Here is a 27,569-nt window from a genome sequence, read left to right on the forward strand (position 1 = left end):
GCTTATCAAATATTTGAGAGCCGAGTGATCGGTATACACTATTGTCCTAGAACCAATGAGGTAGGTTCTAAACTTCTCAAATGAATGAATAACCGCCAAGAACTCTTTCTCGGTAGTTGTATAATTCCTTTGAGCATCGTTGAGGGTCTTGGACAAATAGTATATAACATGAAGTTTCCCATCCTTTCTTTGTCCTAGAACCGATCCAATGGCCTCGTCGCTCGCATCACACATTAGCTCGAATGGTAGAGACCAATCCGGTCCTTGGACAATGGGGGCAGTGCAAAGATCCTTTTTCAACCTACAAAATGACTCATGACAAGCTTCATCAAATACAAATTCTTTATCTTGTTGCAAGAGAGATGTGAGAGGCTTAGCAATCAAAGAGAAATCTTTGATGAAGCGGCGGTAAAAGCCGGCATGACCAAGGAAGGACCTCACTTCTCTCACATTTGTGGGAGGAGGAAGCTTCTCGATCACATCAACCTTTGCACCATCAACTTCGATGCCCGCTTGGGAGATTTTATGGCCAAGAACAATGCCATTTTCCACCATGAAGTGGCATTTCTCCCAATTGAGCACCAAGTTGGCACTCTCACACCTTTCTAAATAACGAGATAAATTCATTAGGCACTTCTCATATGTGCCTCCACCAACGGAGAAGTCATCCATAAAAACTTCCATTTCTTCCTCGATCATGTCACTGAAAATTGACATCATGCATCTTTGGAAGGTAGTTGGGGCATTACAAAGACCAAAAGGCATCCTACGGTAAGCAAAAGTACCGTAGGGACAAGTGAAAGTGGTATTTTCTTGATCTTTTGGGTCAATTGGGATTTGGAAGAATCCCGAATAGCCATCAAGAAAGCAATAAAAAGCATGCTTTGTAAGCCTCTCAAGCATTTGATCGATGAACGGTAATGGAAAATGGTCTTTGGAAGTGTTGGCATTTAATTGGCGGTAATCAATACACATACGCCATCCCGTAACAAGCCGGGTTGGGACCAATTGTTGCTTATCATTGACCATTATCGTCATACCTCCCTTTTTCGGCACTACTTGAACCGGGGATACCCAATCACTATGAGCAATTGGATAGATGATCCCTGCTTCAAGTAGCTTGGAAACCTCTTTCCTCACAACCTCTTGCATGGAAGAATTAAGCTTCCTTTGCCGTTGCGTACACGGCTTAGCACCCTCCTCTAAATCGATTTTATGCGTGCATAGGGAGGGGCTTATACCCTTGAGATCATCAAGAGTATAACCCAAAGCCTTCCTATGATTTTTTAAAACACTAAGCAATGAGGAGGTTTTCTCTTCCGTGAGGTTAGCATTGACAATGACCGGAAAAGTATCATTAGCATCCAAAAAGACATACCTCAACCCCGAAGGTAGTGGTTTCAATTCTACCTTCGGAGCTCCCTTACCAATGGAGATTTCCTCCTCTTATACTTGGAAGACTTCATATGTTTGGAGCATCTCTTGGTCGGGGGTTGTCTCCTCTTTCTCATCAAGCATTTCCTCATATAATTGCATCTCCTTTTGATCACCTACCTCATTCTCATTCAACAAAACATTCTCAAGTAGATCATTAGAAGCATGCATATGAGGGTATCTAAACTCATTCATCAAGTTTTCAATTGTATCTATTCTAAAGCATTCATTGCTAGAGGAAGGTTGTCTCATTACCTTATTCAAATCAAATTCGATAGAATCATCGTCAACCTTCAAGAATTGCTTTAGAAGTAGCTAGGAATGGCCTACCCAAAATTATAGGAATTCTTTCATCTTCATCCATCTCAAGAACATAAAAGTCCACCGGAAAAGTGAACTTACCAACTCTAAGGGGTATGTCTTCAACTTTCCCTATAGGAAATTTTGTGGACCTATCCGCTAGTTGGAGGGTGATGTTTGTAGGTGAAAGGTTTCCCACATTAAGCTTTTGGTAGACCGAAAAGGGCATTAAGCTCACGCTAGCACCTAGATCACACAAAGCCTTCCCCAAATGAATCTCATTGATGGAACAAGGGATGGAAAAACTACCGGGATCTTGCAATTTGGTTGGTAGCTTACTAGAGAGAATAGCACTACAATTTGCGGTTAGGTTAATAGTTTCAACTTCTCTCCTTCCATTCAAAAGGTCTTTTAGGAATTTAGAGTAGTGAGGCATCTCTTTCATAGCATCCACAAAGGGTATAGAAACATGCAAGCTCTTTACTACATCTAAAAATTTTCCGAATTGGACATCAAGCCTAGACCTAGCAAATCTTTGGGGAAAAGGCAACCTCTCATTCCTAGGTTGGAGATTAAGGGGTAAAGATGTTTGATCTTTGGTGCTCTCCTTTTCGGGTTCCTTCTCTTTCTCTTTCTCACCCCTCTCATTCTTTCCGGCACTTCCCTCTAGAATCTGATTCTCTCTTGATGACTCATCCTCAACCTCAAGTCCTATCCTCACATCGGGACTCTTCTCAACATTTAGATCACTCTCAAGGATCTTCCCACTTCTAGTAGTAATTGCATACATAGACTTGGGGTTGACACCTTGGCAAGGTAAAGAAGAAGATGAAGAAGGGGAGGATGAAGAACTTGATTGGGCAATTTGAGAGATTTGGGTCTCAAGCATTTTCATGTGTGCCTTGATTTGTTTCTTTTCTTCCTCTTGACTCTTATTATGGTTTTCTTGATTTTTAATGAAATTTTGAAGCATAGTCATCATAGGATCCGGAGGGGCTTCTATTTGGAGGGGTTGAGTAGGGGGAATTTGAGAATGGGGCCTTACTTGGTCAAAACCGGGGGGTCTACTATTTTGTTAGAAAGTAGAAGCATTTTGAGGTCTATTACCCCCGGAACCCTGATTGGAATTAAAACGTTGTTGGTTGTTGGAATAGTGTTGTTGGTTTTGATTCCAATTGGGCCTTTGGTTTGAGTAGCTTCTTCCATTGTAATTGGAAGAGTTTCCCCTACCTTGGCCTTGGTTATCATAACCACCACCACTTTTATTCCATTGATTTTGATTCCAACCTTGGTTTTGATTCCAACCACGGTTTAGGTTTTGATTCCAATTTGGCCGCATTCCATTATTTCCCTCACGGGGCACAAAATTCATGGCATTAACATCTTCAACATTATCATCATTTTCATGGGGAGGGGGACCTTCACTTATGGACATACATTGTTGAGAATTATGATCATAGCCTCCACATATATCACAAAACATACAACCGAGAGGCATGGCATTGTAATTAGAGGGAGAAGAAGTAGAAGGATTCATACCATGGCCTCCCTTGGGAGAAGGGGAGGAAGTATTTTGAGAACTTGATTTCATGAACTCCTCCATTTGTTTCGCCATCTTTGCCATTTGGTTGGAAAGATTTGTGATGGCATTGGTTTGCTCGACGGATTGTACCGTTCCTTTGCTAGAAGTGGCTTCCCTCTCACCTTCGTACCAATCCTCATAATTGCGCACAACATCTTCTATGATGCTCTCCACTTCATCTTCCCTTTTGTTCATGATTGGGCCTCCGGCTCCGGCATCAAGGCTAGTCTTTCTTTGAGGGGAGAGTCCTCCGTAGAATGTTTGGAGAACTTGCCAATTAGGAATCCCATGGTGTGGGCATTGCCTTTGTAACTCTTTGAATCTCTCCCATGGCTCACAAAGAGACTCTCCACCTCTTTGGCGGAAACTTTGAATCTTTGAGCGAGCCTCAGCGGTTTTCTTGTGATTGTAAAACCTTCCTAGGAACGACGTAGTTACCTCATTCCAAGTCGTGAGGGAACCGGGGGGGACATCCTTGTTCAACCAATGTTCCGCCGCTCCCATGAGTGAGAACGGGAACATCTTCAATCTTATGTACTCTTGGGAGACTCCGTTGATCTTGATAGTGTCACAATACTTGAGAAACTCTTTGAGATGCTCATGGGGATTCTCAAATTTCCCACCGGTAAATTGCCTCTTCTCTATCATTGAAATGAAATTAGGCTTTATCTCGAAATTGTTTGCTTGAGTGGTGGGGGCTAAGATCCCACTTTGAGAGGCATAAGGTTCGGGTGCTCCAAGTTGCTTTAGTGACCTTTGATCACCCATGTTTCCTTGATCAGCCATGCTTTGTTGATTATGGTATTGGGTAAATGGGTTGGGAATTGAGCCTGTGGATGGTTCGCTCTCCTCACTTGAAGTGGGTGAAGATGGGGTAGGGGAACTTCTTACTTCCTCTTGAAGTGGGTCTTCACCTCTCTCCCTTGCTTGTCTCCTCAATTGGGCTAGAGTACGCTCTAGCTCGAGGTCTATGGACACCAAAGGCCTAGAGAAATTAAGCCTCCTGTGCATATACAAAGCTAAGCAGAAAGTGAGCACTGACAAGATATGGAAAAACAAAAGAATAGAAAAGAACTAGTCTCAACAAGAAAATAAACACACAATGGAAACCGTTTCCCCGGCAACGGCGCCAATTTGACAGGCGGTATTTTAGGTCGTTACTAAGACACCTCTATCAAATGATATTTGTAGTCCTAAACATGCAACTAAAAGAGTATAGAGGCAAGTTAAGGGTCGAACACAGGGAAACGATTAAGCACCGCTATTTATCTCCTAATGTTAATCTAATTCGATCAAGAAGTATGGTGGGTAAAGTAATGACTAAAGGGGATATAATAACAATTAAAACAAGCACTAGGGGGAAGGATCAAACATGCTATGAATTCAACAAAGTTAGGCATCGGAAAATAGGTTTACATGTAACCCAAGCAACTCATACAAGGCAATATCAAGAATACTCTCTAATCACCTATCGGGATTAAGAGCTTTCCTAGCTAGCATACACTCACACTATCGTCGTAAGGCATACAAGCTAAGGTCATGCAATAATCAATCACCTAATGACTATTCCTAAGTCGCACTATCGTCACGATTTAGTTCACGTCATTCAACCACAACATGCATATGGCCATAAACATGGAGTGGCTAATAAGTATAAGCACAAGGAAGATTTAATCACAAATATTCCAAATTAACCTAGCCTAGCATACATCAAACTCAAAGCATATCTTCACCAAACCCCTAGCAACAAGAAACTACTCACTAGTCATAACTACAACTACAATCATACTAAGCAACATTATAACCAATGAAATAGTAAGAAAGACAAAGTTTTTATCAACTAAACTAACAAAGGTAGAAACTTTAATCATAAAAACAAGAGAAAATAGAGAAATATACCAAAACCTTCATTGAAATCCAAATAAAGAGCCACACATCATTCAATCTCCAAGCTTGACCATACATCAATGTTGCAAAATTACTTCTTAAAAAACTAAGAGTAAAACTAATGTTGATAGACAATGAAAATTACACTAAAAACTATCAAGATTGTTCAATACAAAAGTGGCTAAAACAAAAACCTAGAAAAATTCCTTAAAAGCTCTCCTCTAAGGTTTCTATGCTAAAATAAAATCCCTATGATAGAATGTTCTCCCTCGTTAGTCGTTTTGCCTCCCCCTCTTGTTAATTTGGGCTGAAACCGGGATTTGAATCAGCAGCAGACAGGCGCGGCCGCTCCTAGAAATGCGCGCCCGCTCCAAAGTGGGTATTTAATGGTTGGTCCAGCTCATCAACGCGCCCGCGCTTAAGGGATGCGCGCCCGCGCCTATAGGTGGCGCGCACACTCCTCTGGTGGCGCGCCCGCGCCATTTGCCTGGTCTGGATTTCTTCCCGTTTTGCCCTTGTTCCTTCCATCTCCGAATCAACGGCATACTCCTGCAATCATAAAATAGGAAAGCAAGGCGTAATACAACGAAAGGGGATGGGAGCATAGACTACCTAAACCATATGAGTACACATTACGCGCCATAAAGGTAGAATACTCGAACTAGGCGGATCATAGCAAAAACATACTAAAATGGACCGAATTATTACTAAAACTACTAGAAAAGACTGTCCTAAGAGCGACATAAATGTCACTCATCATTTGACTTAGTATTTGCCCAGCTTATACTTAGTTCAATCATTTACTTAGTTTTATACATATGGGTCGAAAGCCTTTTCAAGTTCTTCATGTTTAACACGGTAAATTCCTCTACTCGTTTAAAAATTTCATTAAGTCTATCCAATAGATCTTAATTCCCACTATGTACTAAGTGTCGCCTTTTGCTTGGTCCATTGTCGAAAATCCTTTCAAACCTAAGCATTTAGTATTTGATAGTCATTTCACAGTAGAGTTCACAAACTTCTTGTTGGACCATACAAGATTGACCCTTGCTCCCACTAAACTTCTTGTTTATAAGAATTTCTATGATTCTCCATTAGCCAAACCTTTTATTGACTTTAAGAGAATGCATGTTCCAATTCCTACATGCAATGCTTCATTTAATCCCACAATGGATTTCTTGAGCTTGCTTTCAAATCTAGCATTTATTTAGAATTACAAAACCCTTAGACTATTTCCATAGTTTCTTCCAAAATCCAATTTTAGGAAGGCGATTTTGTATTTTGCCATATTTCATATGCGCAATTTTTCTAGAACAATATTTTTCCAACATGCAACTTTAGCGTTCCGATTGGTGAAAAGGTTTTTATTAAAATCAAAGCCGTGAATTAATTGTATCATTTTCAACCAATCTAGCTTTGTATGCTTATGCATTTCCACATTTGTCCTTGAAAACTTATTTGCGATTAATGGGTCTGTCACCCTTCATGCAAATGAATCAAGTTCCAAACATGATTTACAAACATGGAGTCTATTTCAGATTTTATGGTCTCTAACCATTATTTGGAATTTGGATTTGTCGTAACTAATTTACAAGACACTATTCCCTCACCATCCAATGGTGAATAGTATGCTTGTAAGTCTTAGGTTTATTTCTAACTTAGTAGAAATTTATAGGATTCAATCCAAGCCTTTGGTGAATTCTATACCTATACGGGGTAATAGGTTAAGCATTTACATTGTCTATTTGATTCTGACCAATCTTATCAACTGCTTCTAAAGCATTTTGATTGTTAGTTTTATCAGGTTGACACTGTTGCTCGTCCTCTCGAACTTTGTTGAGTTCGATTTTCTTCCCACTTGTCATTTTGGAAAGGTGTTACTTTCCAGAAAGACACCATTTAGAGCAACAAATACTATGTTCTCAATTAGGTTGTGGAGGTAATGCCCGTAGTCTCACTTGAATACTTACAAAGAGACATGTATATTATCTTTGGGTAAAAGTTCGTTGTGAAACAAACAGTTAGCTCCTTCTCGAGCTATCTTAGCCCTTATTGAGCCACTTAGCTCCCACTGAGTCAATGAACTCCCACTGAGCTAAGAGCCCTAGTCATATACTTGAAAAGACGCTACAAACTATTTCTATCCATAACTAAATATAGTGTCCTTTCTTAGCTTCGACATTTTTGTTTAGTGTAACATTTAGTCATTTGTGCAAATCTTTAAGAACTTTATAGGAAGGGATGTGATCCATCATCATTCGAGTCATTTCCAAATGGCATCGAGGTCTCCGTCAAGAAACACTATGTTCTTTGTGGAGCTCATTGTGAAATTTCAATTTCATAAGTTTGATGTGATCACACTTGGCTCAAGAAAACATCGCTCGATCTAATCTAGCTAGACGTTGTGAATCTTGCCAAGTCGATTCTATACTTCACTGAACATTTGAGCTACTCAAGGTCCAGTTTTCTCACATTTGATAATATAGCCATATTCTTGCAAATTCTTGTGAGACATTGAAGTAATGAATTCCTTTTAGCTTTCGGAGTCAATTCTCTATACCAAGCACAATAGCTCCTTTGTTTGTCGATTTCAACAAGTAAGACTTTCTTGTCTTAGAACGATTCCGAATCAATCATTTATCAAGATTCTATCTAATAGAGCCTTGAGTACGTTCTTGTTGTTAGTGACGTTGCTAAAGGGTTTGGAACACAAATCATGTCCATGACTTGAACTTTGTGAGTTTCATGGTTGGGAAATGTTTGTTTATAATCAAGCATTCTTGACTCATGGCTTATGCGACCATGTCATTCAAGTAAACCTAGCAACTATTGCTTTTACTTTTGAATGTGAGTCTTTCCGTGTGTAAACGGATCGTTTGCTTATTATGGAACACAATGACCATTATTTGTTCCAGCCTTAGTTTTAAAAGGACTTTAAAAAAAACAAGTGACCTTACAACTGATGTAGCATTACTTGCTTCATTCTAAGATTGTAAGTCAATAACTTAGCTTGTCTTCAATAGTATGAGGTCACTTTCAAAGTGGAACACTCAAGTAGTATCCAATACTTGTGAAGATAACGAGTTGCTAAGTTGACCATAATAACATGAACTCAAGCGTAGAAAAGGAATCTCATACTTTTCTTTGTTCCTTGTTTCCTATATTTCTTACAGTACATCATCTCAAGCGTAGAAAAGGAATCTCATACTTTTCTTTGTTCCTTGTTTCCTATATTTCTTACAGTACATCATCTCATAACTTTAAGAATCATTTCTTTAAGTTCCTCGACTTTTATACTTTGTTAGGCATAATTAAGCATCTAATGCGCCGCAAAACAAAATTCTATCTTTTCAGCTAATTCGTACCTGAATTACTTCATCAATGAGTCCTACTCATAAGCGTATGAAGTGAAAAGATATGTTGGTTTGTCAACTACTGACAATTTTGAGTTTTTTCAACTCAATATTTCATGTTTGTCAAAACTACCTAGTATTTTGAAAATATGATATCCAACCGTCCTTTCGGACTTTAGTCGTTTATGAGAAGTTTTATCTTAGAAGTGCCCTTTTCTTTCTTCAAGAACCATTCTCGAAAGATTTCTTTTACCAATCAATGGAAACAATATAATTTGATTACGAATTCTACAAATATAAGTGCAAAGTATAACCATTTATCAAGTTAATATCATAATAAGTTTGAAATTTAAAGCCATACATGCAAACTTTCAATCTTATTACGCGTCTTATCCACGCATTATAAATTGTCCCTCTTAGGCGAGAATTAAACAATTTTAAGATCCCAAAAATCAGAAAGTGATTAAGCATGCTTTGGCTTGTCTTAACACTTAATATTTTAGGGTAAGCAATCCAATTGCTAATAGCTCCAAGCTACTCTTGGTTCGATAAAACGTCGCATCTAATGCTTCCTTGACATTTTATCTCCATTGCCACGACATCTAAGGACTCCTTACTGATATCGTTAAGCTTAACCAAGACAACTTGTATACCTAGTATACCTTACGTTCCTAGGGAAGTAGTGATGCCTCGCTTTGGCGTAGCCCATCACATACGCACATTAGTTCGGTAAGTGTTGTTCTTGGAATGGCATATTTTAGCTCAATATTATAGGGACCTAGGGTTTCTATGTTGGTTGATTTAAGTGAACTTAATTAATCATCGCAACATTTGAAATCCTAAACATGCATCTAGCATTCAAATATATATATAAGCATAACAATATATATAAAGCATAAGATAGATACATTTGGCAACTAGCATGACCCCTTGAAATCTTCAAATCTTCAAGAGTCTTCATCTTGGCTCGTCTTCATAGAAACACCATCTTGAGACATTTTCGCCAAAATAAAATTACTAGCTACTACGACTAGGATCAATCTAAATATTAAGGTACAAAAATACGCAACGGTACGCAGACCGTATTTAGATTTACAAAAATACATAACGGATCGCAGTCCGTATTTACTATCCTAATCGGGTCCCACTAGTTGCCATTTTCACGAAACCTGTGAAACAATATATCTTCCATTCATCCATTCACTATATGTGAATGGCCCATGCATTTTACAACGAAAAACAAGTAACAATGCATAACACGCGAAAACTAGTAACTAACTTAGGTGGTTAATCTGATTAACGCGCCTAATTAAAGCTAGTCAAAGTTGTTAAACATTTTATGTGATTAAGACGCAATTATATCATGCAATTAACAAAGCTCCCACTAAATTCCGCATCCGACATAATTAATTCAATTAATCAAGCCGATTAACCAAATTTAGTCAAAATCAAAATTTTGCAAGAGCCGGAAAGATCGAGGCCTAGCCTCGTTAAAATAATTAAATGAAATTAAGACGGCAAAATTTTGCAAAACGCATAGCCCGTGCATCGATAAAATCAGCCTACTCTTAACCGAGTGCCTAGCATCCTAGCCATGGGTTAGGCTTGCTAGGAACCAAGGCTACGGCTGGGGCTGCTTGGGCGCTGGCAGCATGCCTAGCAAGGCACTGCTGCGCTTGCCAGAACAAGCAAGCATCGCAGCATAATGCGCATGCTAGCATGCGTACAGGCTGGTGTGGCTGGGCCTGCTTGGGGCTCCCTGCCTTGCTGCTCAACAGCCATGCGAGCATCCCAGAAGCCTCGCACCACCTGCCACAAGCATAGCCCTTGTGCACCCTTACCCTTGCCACACAGCCACAACGCTTCGAGGTGGGAGCACCACCATGCGCGCCAAGGCAGCCACATGTGGGTTATGTGAGCAGCCCGGCTAGCCTTGGTGGCGTTTAGGTGATTTTACCTCGATTTGCGTGCTATTATTTCGGGATTTTAATCCCGATATTTGTGTGACATAGAATTAATTTTAGAATCAATTTAGGGAAAATTGAAATTAAAACAAGTCCAACTTAATTAAATTCAATTTAAATAGTGCACAAGCCTAAATTATTCAAGAACCATTCTTTATATTAATTTAGGTCTATCTTGATGCTTCAAAATTGAAAGGCTACACTCATAATTAATTTAATCAAATGTAAATTAACAATGAGATTTGACAAAATTAAGGGGTTTGAAAAATTAAACCCTTTCATCCAATGAAAATTTTTCCAACAATAACTTGTGTAAAACTGAAAAAATTACATCTTCCAATATGAAGATTAATCAAAATTCAATCACAAGTTTTGAACTTTAAGGACTTTAATCAACACAAAAATTATTAAATCAAAAAATTAATTCAACATGGAATTTAGCAATCAAAGTTCCAACCAAATAAACAATTAAAGATTGGATCTTTGAAATTTTAGGGTGATGTGTGGCATTTATGCCACCGTTTCAACCCCTTTCACTACCGATTTCCCCCGGATTTGTCACTTGCTTATGCCTCTTTTCACCCTTTTTATCTTGATTTTAGTCACTTTAGCTCCCTCTCGTATTTTTCCTCCCCTTTTGTCTTTTCTTCTAGTTTTTACCTCCTTTTTATGTGTTTTGACAGCTCCCAGCGCTCATGTGCGGATCACGAATTAATAGCTCGAGTGGAGATGCCAAAGGAGCTTGCCAAGGGAGTGGAGATGCCAAAATGGAGAGGGCGCGATGTTCTAATGGGCTGCGGGCGCGGACAGGAAAAGTCTGAAGCTAGCAGGAGAAAGTGGAGATGGCGAGCCACGGGCGCGTAGCATAGGGACCGCGGGCGCGGCATTGGCATCGCGGGCGCGGCATTCTGAGTTTGACGAGCCTATTTACCCAGCTTGGAGAGGGCGCGGCTGCCTCGGAGAGCCCTCTCCCTTGCCCTTTTTCCTCCTTTTTGGTAGAAGACTATAAATAGTCCCTTGCTTGAGTTTTTATCCATCCACTATTCCATTGGCCCAAAAATCACTTGTAGAGAGAGAAGTTCATGGTTTCTAGAGAGAGAAAACACTAGTGTTCAAGAATCAATCTTTGTAATCAAATATTCAAGCTTTCTTCTAGATTGTTGCTACTACTTTGATGATTTGGTAATCTTTCATCTTTATAATATCAATCTTTACTTTTGTTTCTCTAGTTTTTGATCTTCTTTGTTTTATTGCTCTTACTTGAGTTTATATCCATAAATATTCAAGCTTTATTAGTTTCTTTGATTTCCTTTCAAGTTAGAATCATGTTAGGTTGTGTTGGTATTGAATACATGCTTATGTTAGTTGTTATGGCTACTCCTTTCCTTCTAGCTTAGGTTTTTAGCTAGGGAAGGGGTGAAAATCATGTGTATTTGAATATCTATTGATTATTGATTGGGACTTATTCTTGAGTTGATGATTTGAGTTATAATATGCTTGGAGTTAGTGTGTGCACCTCTAATCCCAAGAGTCTAGCCCTTGATTGAATGCATGAGAATGATTTAATCCAGGTGTGAATGATTTCATCGACTTGCTTGAGTAGTTGCATGAGAATGAACTATCTTAGGTAGAGTTTATACTCCTAGAATCGGTTTCCCTTTGGTTTTCATTAGTACTCCTTGTTCATGATTGAATCCCCCTCTCCCTAGTGCTTTTGTCATTATTATCTCTCTAGTCTTGTCCATTTATTTGCTTTTAAAAGTGCTTAATCTATTTCCCTTATTTCTAGTTTATTCTAGGCTCAATAGTAGTTGGTTTGTCCATATAATTCTTCAAACACAAATCCAAATACCCCTTTTCTTGTTACTAGCAATTTCTCCTCGATTTCGTATTAATTGTGCTAAACCCCCGTTTCCTTGGGAATCGACCCTACCTTACCGCTATCTAAAGCTAAAATTGATAGAGTTGATAGGAGTTATAAATTGTAATTTTGATCTAGGATAGTAAACTAACGACCTATTGTCCACCGATCATAGGGGCTTCAAAATTGCAAGTTCATCACCATAAACATTCACACTTAAAGCATTTTATTTGCAATAATGTGAAAAATACAAGTTTATGTGAAAAGTGAACACACCAAAATTAAGCACCAATTATGACTTCATAAACATGCTTAATGAGGTTCATAATTGCAGTAGATTAGGGATGCAACCATACATTTAATCTACCTTCATCATGCAATAATTAATCAAAGTTAAAAGATTTAAAAAATTTCGTCAAAAACGAAAAACCCCTCGAAAAACATATTTCTGGGTGGATTTTGGCTTATGGACAAGTCTAAAATGGGCAGACACAATTTAGAACATTGATTCCACCCAAAAATCACTACTTATGTGTCGAAATCTGGGTTCATCAGCCAAAATTATAAAAATACGAGATTAAAATAATTAAAACGAGCTTCTAATCTAATTAGAAAGCACAACCAGAAATTTAAATCCATTTTAAATCACCTTAATTAATTATTAGTCAAAATAATTAAAGTGAGCGCGGCTCCGATACCGCTGTTGGGTTTCGTAGCGTCCAACGCTACGCGGAAGAGAAACCTGCCCAAGACCCGCTCACTAATTAAAGCAACTAAATATTTAATCACATAATTAACAACATAAAGAGAGAAAGAGAAAATACATTCTTACCCTCGACGCGTGCTTCGCTCTCAAATCGAGCTCTTACTTCGAAAGCTCGAGCGTCACAATCGTGACCGCCTCCAACGGCTCGTACCCACGAACCCGACCCGAACGGTCCAAGTCCCGAAGGTTAGTCAGGACCCGACCAATAAAAATAGAGTTTTACGAACTTAGAGGTTTTCTCACCTAATGGGAGATGCCTCATTGAGTTCTACTCAAGTGAATTCCCAAATGCCCAACCATTGGGTATTTATAGAGAAAATCAACTTGTCATCCCATTGATCAATGTGGGACAATTGCATTTTCCTACTAATTTATTTTAATCAAAAACAAATTAATAAACAATGCAATCAATGAGTTACAAGTGGCACATGGAGAGGAGAGGGTAGGTGAGGACCATTCCAAGAAGAGAGGGACCATAGCCTTGGTGCCCAAGGCAATGGCCACAACCCTTGGTCCCCACACACAACCGGATCCTCCATGTGGCTGGGACAGTTGGCTGCCAGGCAGCCTTGCTAGCGCCTGGCGCCTTGGCTGTGCGTGCAAGCCAGCACTGCTATCACATAGCGCAGCTAGCTAGCAAGTATCCCACCCACTGCCAGCATGCGTGCTGCTAGCGAGCCACGTATGCTGGGCGCCGCATTGCTACGCACACGCACAAGCACGCTGTTTCTTGGTGTCGTGCTAGCAATGCATACGCACACACACATGTAGCGATGGTGCATGGTGTTGTGCTAGCAACGCACACGCACACGCACACGCACATGCTGCCATGGTGCGATGAGCAGTGCTAGGCCTTGCCTAGCGCCAGCGCCTAGCACATCCACACGCACATGCAATGTTGCGATGGTGCTTGGGCGCATGGCCTGCTAGCACGCAATGCCCTAGCACGCCTAGCATGTTAGGCTTGCGATGGATCTCGCCTAGCCTAGTACTCACATGGCTAGGCCAATGCGAGGTTACGACTAGGTTCGTATTTGTAACTCGATTGATTTCGCGTCTCTTCGACTTCTAAATTCAACTCGACTTGCGACGCTCGATCTCGACGCACTAAGCTCGATATCCCACATCTTTGTTCGTAAAACTCCGACGACTCATCAAATCCTTCAGATTGATTCGTCGTCTCAGATCGGTTGTTCGATTAGGTTCGACCCGAAGGGTTCAGTCAAGATTAAGCTGTAATATTAATTGTACATTAAAATTATTGATCAAAAGCGGCTTCCACCTAGACATTCCGATCACTTGACCTTACTGAAGAATTAGCTTTTCGATAATTCTGAACCCTTTATCGGAATAATACACTTGTTGGAAGGACACCATTCCTTTTCATTTATTACAGTGGTAGCACAAAGACACATTCAATATTCATCAATTATTACAACAACATTTACTACTCTTATATCGAAAATCGAGAAAACCACTTTCTACCTTCAGCCTTTACTTTCCGTTTATTCCCTCATCCGATATTAACTTGATCGTTGGAGGCAGAACTCCGAACAACTGGAGTTTCCGTTTGTGTAGGCATAGGGCTCGCGGCAGACTGGTCTTGGTGTTATAACTCTCCCGCAGGACCTAGTAAAAACCTCGAAACAGATATAATGTTAAAATATAGTTTTTTTTACCAAAAAAAGGAATTGTAACACTTATCAAAACTTGGTCGCATTTGGTAATTGTAACACTTATTATAACACTGAGGGAGTACTAAATTGATGAAATTAGTCGGGCTTTTTCTTTTGAACTCATTTGTTATCGGGTTGGATATAAAGGTAGTAAAAACTGACGAGGCTGACGATTTGAAATTGATCAAAATAAAACTTTATTCAGATTTTGACTTATATGGATACAAATAACACTAACATAACTCAAATTTAATATAGACCCGACCCGATTCACACACCCGAAAGAATAACCTGAGGTGTCAATTCAGGCATTTGGGTAAGACTCGATGAGAGGTAGGGTCGGGTCTATTTTAAATTTAAGTCATGCTAAACTATCTATATTGTTTTTAAAACTCATAGGGACAATATGCTAACGCCCTGTGTCACCTTTACTTATGATTTGGTGTCACATATGCGACATGTGTCACCCTATGTGTCATCACTACCTTTCGTTCATTGCATTGTGTAGTAATGTATAGTTAATATGAAAAACTTTTCAATAGTGTGGCTTTAATTCTCTATAATAATGTTTAATTTACTTTAAAACTCTTCATTTGAAACTTTAATTCTCTATAATAATGTTTAATTTAATTGAATAACTCTTCATATGTATAACATCTATATTTAAATTTGACATATTTTATACATATTAATGAAAGATAATATAGATTATTATATTTTTATTCATTTATTAATATGTAGAATTGTTTAACATTAACCTGTTTTTAACGGGGCATCGCCCGGACCAATAACTAGTTGTGTTTATAAATGTCAAAATTTGAATGTGATTTAATTTTAAATCGGTATCAAATCGGGTCAAATGGATCAATTTTTGAAACCTCTACCTCTATGGATGAAACGGGCTTAACGGGTTGTCTCACCCAACGGCCCCAGACAAAACTTGTCAAAGGATATTCTTACACTCAACACTCAAGAGTACACTAAAGAGTAAAGACCAAGACATCTAGATTAGAGAGCTGGAGAGAGAGAATGAACCAGTGAGGAGGAAACTACTAACCTTACCAACTCCAATCTTTATTTCTTCATTCATCTTTGTTTTTCTCTCTCCTCTACAAATTCTGATGCTAAATTGTTAACCTAATACACAAATGAAGCAGAGGATTGAACCCCTTCGTCAGAGTTCAACCCTTATCAAACATGTTTTACTTGGATTAATAATATTTCTTGGCTTCTTTTGTCTTTATTTTGGTTCTGTTCTCATCCCCATTTCTCCTGCTCTTCACCGTGATGTTTTCTTCGATCAAGAAGGCGTCGATCCCGTCTTCGGTAGCACTCTTGTTAACGAGGATGACTCCATTGATAAACTCCCTGTTCAAGACGTTGATTCTCTGCTCCCTAAGAGTATACCTGTACGTATTTTTTATTATTTTATTTTATTTTAATTGTTTTTCAATAATTTGGGTTTCTTTTGAGATTGGAATTATGATTATTTGAGGTTAGAATTATGATTGTTTCATTAATTGAGATTTTTGTTATTAAATCCTGTAACTATTAAATTCTGTAGGAAAATTCTGTATGTTGTATATTTTTTTTTAAAAAAAAAATTTGAATTAGGATTGTTTTTCAGTAAATTGGCTTTCTATTGAGTTTGGAAGTATGAAATTTTACTGTTCTTTTATTTTAAAAATATGATTTTTTTGAGGTTGAGATTATGATTATTTCAGTAATTGGGCTTATTTGGTGATTGAATTGTGAATTTTTATTTGCTGCTGAAGCATGACTTTTAAATTTGTGATATATCTATGGTGCGTTGGTATGGATCACCTGATGTTAGATTTAAAAGATATCAGGAAAATTATTTTCATCATCGACATTATATGCGAGAATTCAATTGTTTTCAAACCACATGCTACTTATGAATATGGTTTACCAATGCACCAATTCTCTTGCTTTCGATTCGCTTTGCCTGTTCAGCACACTTCTATGTGGTGCACATCTTGGAAGCTCCCTCTCTTCAAACCCTTCTTAAAGAGCAAAGTGTCATTTTTTGTCTTTGCTCTTTTATGTATAGTTTAGGCTTAATAGAACAAGGTCGTTCTCTCTTATTAGCTTGACTTGACTTGAACGAGTTGGGTCCTTTCACATCAACATTGGTGTCTTTGCTCTTTTATGTATAATTTAGGCTTAATAGGACAAGGTCGTTCTCTCTTATTGGCTTGACTTGACTTGAACGAGTTGCGTCCTTTCACATCGACATTGATGCTGTGATTCTGAGTTCTCTCACTTATTTGGGTGTAAGCGTGAGGCGTGACACATTATTACCTTGGTGTGTTTGTTGCTCACTTCTTAACTGAGCTCTTATATAATTTTTCACATTCTGGTTTTTGATGGCCTAAACGTGCGGGTGCAACACTTTTGTGCACAAGACATGTACTATATATGTTAGATTTTTAGTTGGACATATTAAAGCAACATTTAACGTTAATGTGTGTTGGATTAACTTAAGAGCCTAATTGGATGATTGAAACAAAACAAATAAGTTATTCAATCAATAAATTGAAAAAGATAAATTTAATCACATTCAATACAATCAAAATTTGGAAATTTTCACTTTTGCTACCACTAAAACACCCCCTACTTCACTTTTGCTACCCCTCAAAAATTTTATTTTATTTTGCTACCACCTAAAATCACATAATTTAAATTTCACTACCACTTAACGGAATTTGTTAGGGTTCCGTTAAGTTTATTAAAAAAAATAAATAAAAATTAAATGTTTAAAAAAAAAAAAAGGGGAATTCACTTAACCCCAGCCCCTGGCAGCTCCCCCGTCTCCTGCCACCCCACCCACATCAACCACCTGCCGGACCACCATCACCCCAACCAGCCACTATTCCTGCCGGAGAACCTCACCAAGCCCCAACCCTTGCTTGTAACCCCACCTAGCCCCCACGTCGCCGCTTCCACATGAAACCCCGCCCACTTCGCCGCTTCCTCAAAAAACCCCTACCCACGTTGCCGTTTCCTCACGAAACCCCCACTTCGCCGCTTCCTCCGCTCAATCGAAGCTCACCATCGCCGAAAGCTCACCATCGCCAACAACCCCTAAACCCAAATCCACCATCGTTGAACCCAAATCGAAGGTCGCCATTGCCGAAAACTCAACCCAGAACCACCCACGATCCCAACCCAGACCGTACCAGAAACCAAACCACCAGCCCCTCAAACCAGAGAGAAGGGGGGTGGGGTTTCGGGGTGGTGGAGGAAGGGGGGTGGGGTTTCGGGGTGGTGGAGGAAGGGGGGTGGGGTTTCACGGGTTAGGGGTTTGGGCTAGGGTGGTGGCACGACGGGGAAAGGGGAGGGGAAGGGGTGGGGATCCTCCCAGCCCCTCAAACCAGAGAGAAGGGGGGTGGGGTTTCGGGGTGGTGGAGGAAGGGGGGTGGGGTTTCACGGATTAGGGGTTTGGGCTAGGGTGGTGGTGCGACGGGGAAAGGGGAGGGGAAGGGGTGGGGATCCGCCAAGGGGGATGGCTGGCTGGTGGTTGGAAGAAGAGATGCGGGCTAGGTGGTGGCTGTGGGGTGGAGGGGGAGTGGCAGGGGAAGGGGATTGGTGGCTGGGGAAGGAGGAGAGAGAGAGGCAGGGTTGAAGTGGGGCCCACAAACGGCAAAATTAACAGCTTCCGTCAACTGGTAGCAAATTTTAACAAATGTGATTTTAGGTGGTAGTAAAATAAATAAAATTTTTAAGGGGTAGCAAAAGTGAAGTAGGGGTGTTTTAGTGGTACCAAAAGTGAAAATTTCCTCAAAATTTTAATAAATTTCCGGTCTAGCAAAACAGCTAAAGAAGCTTTTACAATGTAACATATACTAGCATAATTTTATAAAACAAGCTACAAAATACACTGTAATTAATCATAGTTATTTTTATTTTTTATTTCTCTAGAATTCACTTTTTTACATTATTATAAGTTGTAACCTACATAATAAGTTTTCCAACACCCAACTCATATGCTACAAACAAGCTATGAATAAAGTATTAAAGTGCAACCTTGGGATGAATATAGTACAACTTCTTTCCCCTAGAAATGATTAATGTACAATGTAATTAATCATAGTTATTCTGTTTTTTTTTTTGGCTTATTCAAGTTTAACTAGGAAAAAAATAATGATAATTTCAAGGGTGCTATAAATCATTCAACCATAATTGTTTAACAATAATTTAGGATTCATTCAAATTGAACAACATTGATACCAACCAAGCAACTACTATTTAGTATATACAAAAATTTTAATTTAAAATTTAAAAGTGTATATTCAAAACATGATATAAATCTAAAGGATCATAATTATCTCATTTGTAAAATGAAAATGAGAAATATTATTCTCTCGATAATATATGCAAACTATAAAAAAAGGAGTGATTATTTGACAAAATATTCGTTCATATGTCAAATTTGATAACTTTGTTTTAAAACAAAGCATAAGCTAGTTTCTTTATGTTTCCAAAAATGTTGTCAACTTGAATTATAATAAATCAATATCAGTAGTTTTAATATTGTTTATATCAGTAATGCACACATCACGTGCATATAGGGCTAATATGTGAGGTAGATGAAGTGGATTCTACCTCAAACATCATCTTAACTTTGAGTAGATGTATCTCCTATCTTAGATATATTGTGATGGGTGTCTATTTTACATTTGAATAAGGTAAAAATGGACCCCTTGTTTGATTTTGGACAAATCACTAATGCTCAGTTGACTCTTCCTCCTCAAATTCTGTTTGGTTTATCTGGTGAGGGTTAGAGGGATTTGTTTGTTTGGTCTGACAATTGTAAAAGTATTGAAATGAGATATCTAGTTTATCAGCTCGCTTTCCATCCAATCCACTGATTGGCATATAAAGAAAAATGGTTTTTTTTTTTTTATTTTTTTTTTGTTGATTAAAAGAATTGTAAATTAGCCTATCTTATCACTTTGTATCACTTCTATATTGTCTCCCCCCTTTTCTATCCAAATTTTTTCTGCCAAAAAATATAAAAAATAGTTTAAAGAGTCTTGTGCTTCAATCCTTCTGATATATGCGTTATGGATTTGTGGACTTTTGTGGTGATTATTTCATCTAATGATTACTGTACAAATTTCTTCCAAGGAAAAAATATGAAATTTATAGTAGAGTATTAACCTCTTTTTGGGACCACCAGGGGGAGGGGGGTTGTTCAGGGGTTTTAGGATACATGCAGCGTTTCATTACAAAGCTGAGAATACTAATCTATTTTCTTCTTAATCCATTACTAAGGTAAAACCTTTTTTTTTTTTTTAATGACAGATATGTGATATGAGATATTCAGAGTTGATACCGTGCTTGGACAGAAATCTAATATACCAATTGAGGTTAAAGGTAAATCTTACATTAATGGAGCACTATGAACGACACTGTCCACCTCATGAGCGTCGGTACAACTGTCTTATTCCGCCTCCAAATGGTTACAAGGTTGGTCATTAGTTTCTTTTCTCCAGAGAGGGACTTGGGCTATACTTTTTTATTTTTTTTATTTTTTAATTTTTTATTCCAATGAGTTTGTTGTTAGAAAATCAGATACCTGTCAGATGGCCTGCTAGCAGAGATGAAGTGTGGAAAGCAAATATACCTCATACACACCTTGCACAAGAGAAATCTGACCAACACTGGATGGTTGTGAATGGAGAAAAGATAAATTTTCCTGGTGGTGGAACCCATTTTCATGATGGTGCAGATAAGTATATTGTTGCACTCGCAAGGGTATGCGGAAGTTTTTTCTTGCTACGATTCAACTCTATCTTAAAACTTATGCTGATGATTACTATTGCATTCATGCAGATGCTTAAGTTTCCTGGTGAAATACTTAGCAATGGTGGAAATATAAGAACTGTTCTTGATGTGGGATGTGGAGTAGCAAGTTTTGGTGCATATCTTCTTTCCCATAATATTATAGCTATGTCATTGGCACCTAATGATGTACATGAAAATCAAATTCAGTTCGCATTAGAGAGAGGAATTCCATCTACTCTTGGTGTGTTGGGAACTAAAAGGCTTCCATACCCCAGCAGGTCATTTGAACTAGCCCATTGTTCTAGGTGTAGGATTGATTGGCTTCAGAGAGATGGGATTCTTTTGTTGGAGCTCGATAGATTACTTAGGCCAGGTGGATATTTTGTGTACTCTTCTCCTGAAGCATATGCTCAAGATCCAGAAAACAGAAAAAATCTGGAATTCAATGTATAGTCTTTTAAGGAGGATGTGCTGGAGAGTTGTTTCAAAGAAAGATCAAACTGTTATATGGGCAAAACCACTGAGCAACAGCTGTTATTTGAAGAGAGAACCTGGAAGCAGACCTCCATTATGTAGTTCAGATGATAATCCAGATGAATCTTGGAATATTTCAATGAAAACTTGTATCACTCCTTATTCAGCAAGTAAGTGTAAAAATTCTTTTGATCTTCTGCCCCCTTTAATTTTGTCCAACTTCTAATATTAGCCTTGCAACTAAATAATTATAACATTTGAAGAATAGTAATTTACTAAATTTGCTATTTTTTGTCCAAATTGTTGATTAAAAAACTGCATATTCTGTTTCATGGAACTATAACAATTGTGTCACCTGAGTTTTCTTTATTGGAATTAGTTCTGATAGATAAACATGTATGCATTTTCTTGCTTTTGCATGATCCATGAGTTTCCACTTAAGAATCATACAACTGGTCTTAATGATTTTTATCATTACTTACATTCTCTCATTATTTGAAGTTCTACCAATTTTCTGATTCAGTCTGTTCCATGCAATTCTACTCACTTTGCATACTTCCTGTTTTGTTAAGCTCGCTATATTATTAAATGGTACTTTGTCCCACATACTATCTCTCTTGCATACTCTCTCTTTTCCTCAAAAAATATGTAACCCACACTTTACTATTTTCCAGGATAATAAACAAAGCAAGTTGGTCCTCAAAAGTTAAAACTTTCTTCACTGTTGCATAAAACTGAGTGGAACCTCAATGAACGGAGGATTATTAAAATATTTAGATCCACTATTCCTCTGTGATATCTGGAAACAGAGAAATAAGAGTCTCTTGATAGATGGGGCTATGTAGTGCCTTTTATGGTTCCACTTCTCATGATAAGCAGATCTAGCCTTATAACAGTTAAAATAGTGGATTAGTATTTAAAAAAATTCAAGGCGCACCAAGGCATGTGGATCTAGAACTTAGGTACAAAGTGCGGATATGAGGCACGCACCTCATTGAAATGAGGTGCACTTCTAAACTTAAAGTTTTAAAGAGAGGTTGTAGACACTATACAGTGGACTTAACAAAAGTAGAAGAATTTCAACATGAAGTGATATAAAAGTAACGACGATAGGTCTTCAAGCCTTATAGTGGCTTGGTGCTCCTCGCTGAGGCCTTTTTGAGGGCTTGGGCTGCAATGCCTTGGTCTTCAGCACCTTGATGCCTTTTCAAACACCAGTCATACTGCAATATTTTGATGAAATTGTAAAAAATAAAATGAACAATTGGTAAGTCTTTTTCACATCTTTATATTTCTTTAACATGTTCCTGCTACTTGTGTTCTATAGAAATGCACAAGGAAAAAGCAAGCGGTTTACTTCCCTGGCCACAACGGCTTACTGCATCTCCACCTCGCTTGGAGGATATTGGCGTCAGTTCTGAGGAATTTCAATCTGACACTGTAAGCTACCAACGTTTATGTATTTTTTTCTGTCCAAGTTATGCTGCGATTTTCCTTTATAATATTAGAGTTAAGGTTGACCAACTATGAGGATCCATCTATTACAGAGCACGTGGCGTTTTAGAGTGATCGAGTATTGGAACCTAATGAAACCTGTTTTACAAAAGAACACTTTGCGGAATGTGATGGATATGAACTCCAATCTTGGGGGATTTGCTGCTGCTTTGAATGATAAAGATGTTTGGGTGATGAATGTTACCCCTATTCGTTTTGCTTCGAAGCTGAAGATCATATATGATCGAGGCCTCATTGGAACTGTACATGACTGGTAAGAGAAGCTTTGTTCATGTATTTGTTTCTGATCCTGATCCATTATTTGCACAACATTGACGCTATTTTTTACTTTCTTTTATTCTTATTTTTTTTTTTACTTCAATATGACACTTTTTACAGGAGTGATTGTGGGGTTATAAAATTATATAGGAGTAGTTAAGGGAATAAAACCAAAACATTTCTTATAATTCAGAACAGAATGTAAGATTGGCTAATTACTCATAATCTATGTATGTGTATATTTTTATCTAAATTTTATATGTGTATAGTTTTATCCCGATATGATGTTAGCTTTAGAACTACACTTGTGGTGATGTCAAATTTTAGTTAGGCTGTGCTTCATTATTTGACAGAATGTTGAATCAGGGCCGAAGGTTTAAATTGGGCAGTCTAAGCAGCTGTGAAAGCCTGAAAACAAATTAGTGCCTTTTTTTCTATTTTTTTTAAATGTATTTGCTCATAGCTAATAGGTGAACAAGATTTTCCATTTTTCACTTGTTGCTTCAAATAAGAATTAGGTTCTGTTTGGTTCATCTGATTTTGTCAGAAACTATTTTTTATGAACTTAATTTATTTTGTTTAGATTTTTTTTTTTTTTTTTTTTGGAACTTATATTGTCTGAACTTATTTTATCTGAATTTTTTTTTTTAAAACTTATTTTAGCTGAAATTAAGACCCTTCATGAGATGCAATCTATATTATTTTTTTGGTTTGTTCACATGTTTGTGTATGGATCTGCGACGGATTAAACATCCTGCTTTGTAATTCAACATTTGTCTTCCAATCCCCAACAAGTGCATTATTCTGTTGCATCCTTGTTCTCCTAGTTAATGTGTGTATGCTATAGAATCACACACTAGTGTTTGTTCTATGACAATTTGTTTTAGCTTTATTAAAGATGCCCAATTATTGATCAGACAGTTACAAAAGAAACCTTTGCTGAAATTCCTGCTATACTATACTCAATTAGCCAAATGGTAAGCTCATTTTCTCAAGCTGGTAGAACAATCCTATGTTAGTCCACCTCAGCAACTGAAGCCAATCAACCAAATGCAATATATTCCACTTTCAAGCCAAACAAAACAATCTCTAGATAAATCATAGAGGAATGTCTTCTTGAACAAAGATACTACCAGCAAAACGCCATATGTAATCGGTTGGGATCATATTAGCGAACCTATGTGCCGTGCTAATGATTTTTATAAAGAATCATGACTGAGTTCCATGATCACTGGTTACAACTCGTGAGAAGAAAATATTTTTAAAAAATATCTCTATGATTACAGGCAGGACTTGACCGGAACCAGAATGGACCACGACCGGAATTCAAAATATTAGGGATTGGAGACCCGACTGGAAATTTTCCGGACTTGAAAATTCTAGTCAAGAAACCTGGAAGCACCTATTTTCTTGGACCAAACCGGATTGGTCCGGATCTACTTTTGTACACCCTTACATGCTAATACTTCATGGCATGTAATAATATCATAAAATAAAACAAGCTTTATTATGGGAAGATAACTGGGTTCTTCCTGCCCCTTTTCAAATATGACAACTTTAACTGCTTTTAACCCATAAGTTCGTGTAAGCAAGTTCATTTCCCAAGACATAAATAGGGATACTTATACCTCAAAGTTTGCTTTCCTCTCACATAATAGAATTAATCACCTCTATCCACATTCCATCAAATGATTATTAAGATAAACCTTTTTGAGGTCTGACTCCTAGTGGTAAATTCTCAACTAAACCTGGAGCTAGTCAGCTAGGTAGATTCAAGGACTAGGACCAAGCCCTCCCCTTGTAGAAAATTTGCAATAACGGACTTGCTTGAAAGGAGAGATTAAACTGAAGTCACGTCTCTCTTCATCGTTTTATTTTCTTAGGATTTTTAGCATTGGAGCCTGAGATTAGCAAATTGTTGATTATTTTTATCTTTATATATTGAATGACACTTCATGCGTGCACTCCCACGCGCGCACATACAGTCACACACACACATGTATGTATGTAATGACTATTGAGTTGATATAATGTTTGCTTTATTTTTTTCACTGTTGGATCTGCCCAATTTTTTGGCAACAATGGAAAAAAGAAGTTATAAAGTTGCATCTTCAAAACTCCACTTTTCTAATTGCCCATTTTATTGCTTTTCTAATTCTATATATTAATGGAAAGCAACTAGAGTTTGAAGCACATGTTGCATTGTAGGTGTGAAGCATTTTCTACGTATCCACGCACCTATGATCTACTGCATGCTTGGATGTTGTTTGCAGAGATTTTAGAAAGGGGCTGCAGTGCTGAAGATCTATTGATAGAAATAGATAGAATTTTGAGACCAGAGGGATTTGTCATCATCAGAGACCATCCGTTAGTCATTAATTATTTAAAGAAATATTTAATTGCCTTGCGTTGGGATGGGTGGGTTGTGGAGGTGGAACCAAGGGTGGATATTTTGTCAAGAAATGATGAAAGAGTTCTTATTGCACATAAGAAGCTATGGCGATATGGGGTTACAGTCAGCTGAATGTAGCTCTAAGAAGGTATGTACAAAACCTAAATGCTTGACTATATCATGTTATTCAGAAACTGAGGTGCCAGAAGGTGAAGTATGAACTGAAAAGTACGTATGTTTTCTAAAGTATAGAGAATCAATGGATGATTGAGTCCCTTAAGATAGGCTTCATTGTGTGTGTGTGTGGAATACATGATAAAGGAGCTTTTTCTTGCTTGAAAATGCAATATTAACCAACCCCAGAAATAAATATATAACAAGTTTAGTTATCTAAAAGTCTTGTCGTCACCTCAAATCACTTGAAGTCGCTCTAAATTTCACAAATGTCACCCCAAATCACATGAAGTCGATTTTACAAAAGGGTGACGTGTATGTGTTTTGGGGTGACTGATTATGCTCACATAAACACATCCATTCTATACAAGACCCACTGTTCTATGTTAGGTAGTTGTTGCTTTAAAATTTGCAGTTGTTGCTTGTCAGATTTAAAAGAACGATTTTGCCAAAAATAGAAATACTACGAGTAATTTTGAAAGCAGGTACCAGTCCCCCAATGTTACTCCCTCAATGTAAAAGAAAATGCTAAGTTCATATTTGAGCAAGGATGCTTCAGTTGCACATATTTGTTGGTGAGTTTTAGTTTGCTTCATCAGAGCATTATGGGAGGGGAAAGGAACTAGCCTTGTGTGAATTCATCTAAACTAGATAGCCTTCACTTTTGAGTATCTACCTACGGGTATGTTGATTGAAGACATTGTTTATACGTAATATTTATATAGATATTTTGTTATAATTTTTTTTCAGATTTATTATCATTTGACAGTGTAGTTTTTCCTCACTTGAAGGTGTTGCTATTATTATGAAGCATCTATGGCATTGTCACAAGATTTAAATCGTGGTTAGCAATTTGTGAAGTTACATTCTCACGTTCTGTGGCTGATGAGCTGCAACGATTATATGAGATCTTCTGGGAAAATGCAACTAAAACAAACCGAAGGTTTGTATTTGTTGTTTGGAGTATTCTTTTATGCTTCTCCTTGGCTAAACTGTATATGAAGGCCACGTAATTTTTTGGACCTTGGTATCTTTAGCATCAAAAATACTTCTATTAGTCCTTTAGACGATGTAGACTCCCTCCGACCCAGATTCTGTACTCAATTGTGTCCAAAAGTTTTTTTTTTTTTTCTTCATGTGGATATTTTGACAGTGTAATTTATAGTGACCAAGTTTACTATCAACTTCAATTCCAAACTCTGTTTGTTCTTTTCATACCCTATGTTTATGTCAAATTTTGCTTATTATCACGTCATTTGGTACTCCTTTTTGGCACATTTGCATCAGCGATGATGTCTTTTGCGCAAAAAATTGAATTTAGATGGATTATTTAATGTAATGGTTCTTGTGTGATTTATACAGGAGTGATGATGTCCAATCTCAAATGACATTAAAGAAGTTAGTTGCTTGATTGATCTAGGGATAGAGGAAAACTATCACTAGAGGTTGTTTATGTGATGCATCATAAATAAAAAAAACCCATTTATCGCTAGAGGTGATCTGATCGTTTGGACATCAGCTCTACTTACCCGATTCTGGGTTTCGACGCAGTTGTCTTTGCTACGCATAGGTCTTCATAGTATTGGTAGCATGACCGTTGCATCGTTTGTTGTGTTCTATAAAATGAAGGATAAATAATGGCTATTCTCTAAAATTTTTGGTTAGTGTAATCTTTCACTATACCATGCTGAAATAACTTATATATCTAAGAATAATTGAAATCATTATGTAAGTAATAAGCCAAGAATGATAAGGAACTAGATGAATAATAAGTATGTTATAGTTCACACAAATATCGTGAACATTAATTTTGGGATAAACTTGTTTGATTTTGCTGCCCTATACTCCTCCCCTCTCAATTTTAACTGGATAAACCTTCTATGATTTCCTAGACAATAGGAACGCTTCACATCTAGATTCACATACATTAGGACATACAACTCCTTATCTTCCCATGTTTCTCCTATTAACAGCCTTATTATTCATTCTAACCTTCTAATTTTGTTTGGATCTTTTATCCTAGATGCAATGCATTATTATATAAGGAATTGCATAAAACCTTTGAAATCCAAGATAATGAAAAGTTATAAATGATGAATGTAAATTAAGTAATAAATAAAAA

The 27,569-nt window shown here is 37.7% G+C and overlaps 1 protein-coding gene and 1 pseudogene across 1 annotated transcript; one reads left to right on the plus strand and one right to left on the minus strand.

The window, feature by feature from the left end:
* Positions 1-1,720: 1,720 nt before the first annotated feature.
* LOC110695791 lies at positions 1,721-4,327 on the minus strand. The gene is made up of 2 exons (XM_021873022.1): positions 3,439-4,327; positions 1,721-2,541 (listed from the first exon to the last, which is right to left on the minus strand). Exons 1-2 carry the CDS (start codon positions 4,325-4,327, stop codon positions 1,721-1,723), a joined length of 1,710 nt encoding a protein of 569 aa, XP_021728714.1.
* An 11,469-nt stretch (positions 4,328-15,796) lies between these two features.
* Positions 15,797-26,662, plus strand: LOC110695628 (annotated as a pseudogene).
* Positions 26,663-27,569: the final 907 nt, after the last annotated feature.

This window comes from Chenopodium quinoa, unplaced genomic scaffold, assembly GCF_001683475.1.
Source record: "Chenopodium quinoa cultivar QQ74 unplaced genomic scaffold, ASM168347v1, whole genome shotgun sequence".
Lineage (NCBI taxonomy): Eukaryota > Viridiplantae > Streptophyta > Magnoliopsida > Caryophyllales > Amaranthaceae > Chenopodium > Chenopodium quinoa.

Bases quoted from the DNA above. Each gene is read 5' to 3' on its own strand.
- LOC110695791 (XM_021873022.1), bottom strand. From the start codon at position 4,327: ATGCACAGGAGGCTTAATTTCTCTAGGCCTTTGGTGTCCATAGACCTC. The intron at 2,542-3,438 runs GTGAGAGGGAAG...TACCTTGCCAAG, and splicing joins TTATGAGGATTGGTACGAAG to GTGTCAACCCCAAGTCTATG.